Here is a 2,063-nt window from a genome sequence, read left to right as displayed (position 1 = left end):
ATGAACCTGACGAAGTAGATGACATGCCACACAGTGTAATATAGGTATCTACGTTATTGGGTATACTGATACCACATGCCCTCGCTACAATCTCAGCGTTGTGCATTGATAACCAAAAGTTGAGCAAAAATGAAGATTATATTTCTAAGCGCCTATGTCACGATGATGCAGCCAGTTCATTGCCCTACCGTGACCGTGACCACCTGTTCAAACCCGGCCTGTTCAGAGGCTCCGTGACCGTGACGTGAACTGTTGGTCATGGCGGTACAGTACCTGCGGGTCGTGCTAACAAAAGGCCGGCCTCCTTCACTGCGGGAGGTCGCCATCTGAAGCAGCTGAACGGACGGTGAAGCTAGCGTCAGTCAAGAGAATAGGTCGAGGATCTATTTTATTGACTGACACTAACTTCACCATGCGTTCGGCTGGTGTAAGCACACGGTGTCTCAGCCAGGACCAAAGGGCACATAGCAAATCTGGGCGCTTATGAATGGCTAGGCCGGTGCAACTTGATAAGTTCCCGTGTCTGTACCTCCCAACTGAAACTCTTGTGTTGCGCCACTCTGTGACAATTCTTGCCAGTGTGTAAGGATTTTCCCACGCTTTGTGTCGCCCACACTCAGTGTTGCCGTGTACATCCGGTCCATGTTGTCGATGTTCATGCGGATGTCGATGCAACTGTCGTTACAGACGCTCTGCAACGACGGGTTAGCACGCATCTCAACGGCTTGCACATTTGGAAAGGCTTACGTTGGTATTATCTGAGAGCCGAAAAGGGACGACTTCAGGACGTGGTCGTGAGCATGATGGAGCAACGGAAGCGTGAAGGTCTCTTCTTGGCTTGCGGATCCGTAGAACAGTGTCTTGCCACTGGTGGCCCTGATATCTGCGTGAGCGCAAGTTGTCTAAAAGAGAGATAGACATACGAGCTTCCACTCAGCGCTGAAGAAATGCACTGGCTTGAGCGGTACGGGGTCATTGCCCACGGCCCCACGCGCAACTTCGTGGGCCTACTCTTCAATACAGAGATACCACACTCAACGCCCCACGATATCTTGTGGCCCTTGAGCTCTAGGTAGCTCTTCCCGTACACATTCTGATGCTGCTCGCAGGCGCTCCGAGACGGGTCGAATATCAAGGTCGAGGACTCGAGAGCAAGCGCATCCAATCATCCTCAAGTGCACTCTTAAGATCTCTCAATAGCGCTCCTCCTACTGCGCCCGTGCCTTGAGTCTTCTGTTGCTCTACGGATGGCTATCGTCGACCTAGAGGACGAGTTCATCCCGACCGCAACGCACAGCAAATCGTATACGAGCGGGCTACTGAGAGGTTCGACGCTGCACCTAGAGTTTGTGACATGTTCTGTCAAACAGCAGCCAACCAAGAGTAAGTAGGCATGCGCACCTAAATCCCAGCTCCGTGCCAACATACTTCTGACCAACGACTCTCCCTCCGGATTGGCGTCTTGGCAAGTACAGCTCTGGCTGCCGGTCGAGCTTCACGAGCGGCTCCAATGGAAGAAACTTGCTTGAAGAGGACAGAGAAAAGGGGCTGTCACAGATACTCTTTCTACTGGGACCGGACGCGGTGGCTTTGGGAGTGTAAGGGAGTGCCGGTCGTAGCGTTGTCCCAGTGGCAACATCCAGAGAGCGAGACATCTTAGACAAAGCATGGGATATGTTTCACAGCTAGGTTTCTAAAGAAAGACTGCATGGCAACGTCTGTAGGGCGGAGGCCGATTCGTGATGGATGTCGAGGGGCAGAAGAGCCAAGTCGGGGACGCGCCCGCAATCCTCGGGTGCCACAAGGCTTTCGACATCTTGTCCGAGCTTTACCATCTTCGCTTCAGACCACCTAGGTTCCGGTCTCGACCAAACGGGGTGTCCACGTCCAGTCCGCTGTCTATTTTGCACGCAACAACTCCGCCGTGTCGCACGTGTCAGCTCAGGAGGTGGTTGCCAGAAGGTCGCAACGCGCGATTTTGCCCAGCATGAGTCTGCTGTATATGTGGCGTGTCAGCACCAGCGAATATTCATCAACATATGTGCTTCGTGATGCAGCCGTGG

At 53.2% G+C, this 2,063-nt stretch overlaps 1 protein-coding gene across 1 annotated transcript; it reads right to left on the bottom strand.

Annotated features, from left to right (window-relative positions):
- Positions 1–655: 655 nt before the first annotated feature.
- PHACADRAFT_202871 (uncharacterized protein) lies at positions 656–976 on the bottom strand (the record flags this gene model as incomplete). The annotated part of the gene is made up of 3 exons (XM_007402996.1): positions 656–692; positions 748–876; positions 924–976. 3 exons carry the CDS (start codon positions 974–976, stop codon positions 656–658), a joined length of 219 nt encoding a protein of 72 aa, XP_007403058.1.
- Positions 977–2,063: the final 1,087 nt, after the last annotated feature.

This window comes from Phanerochaete carnosa (assembly GCF_000300595.1).
Source record: "Phanerochaete carnosa HHB-10118-sp unplaced genomic scaffold PHACAscaffold_636, whole genome shotgun sequence".
In the NCBI taxonomy this organism is placed as follows: Eukaryota; Fungi; Basidiomycota; class Agaricomycetes; order Polyporales; family Phanerochaetaceae; genus Phanerochaete; species Phanerochaete carnosa.
The sequence above is the reverse complement of the archived record's forward strand: the minus strand, read 5'-3'. Positions and strand labels throughout refer to the sequence as shown.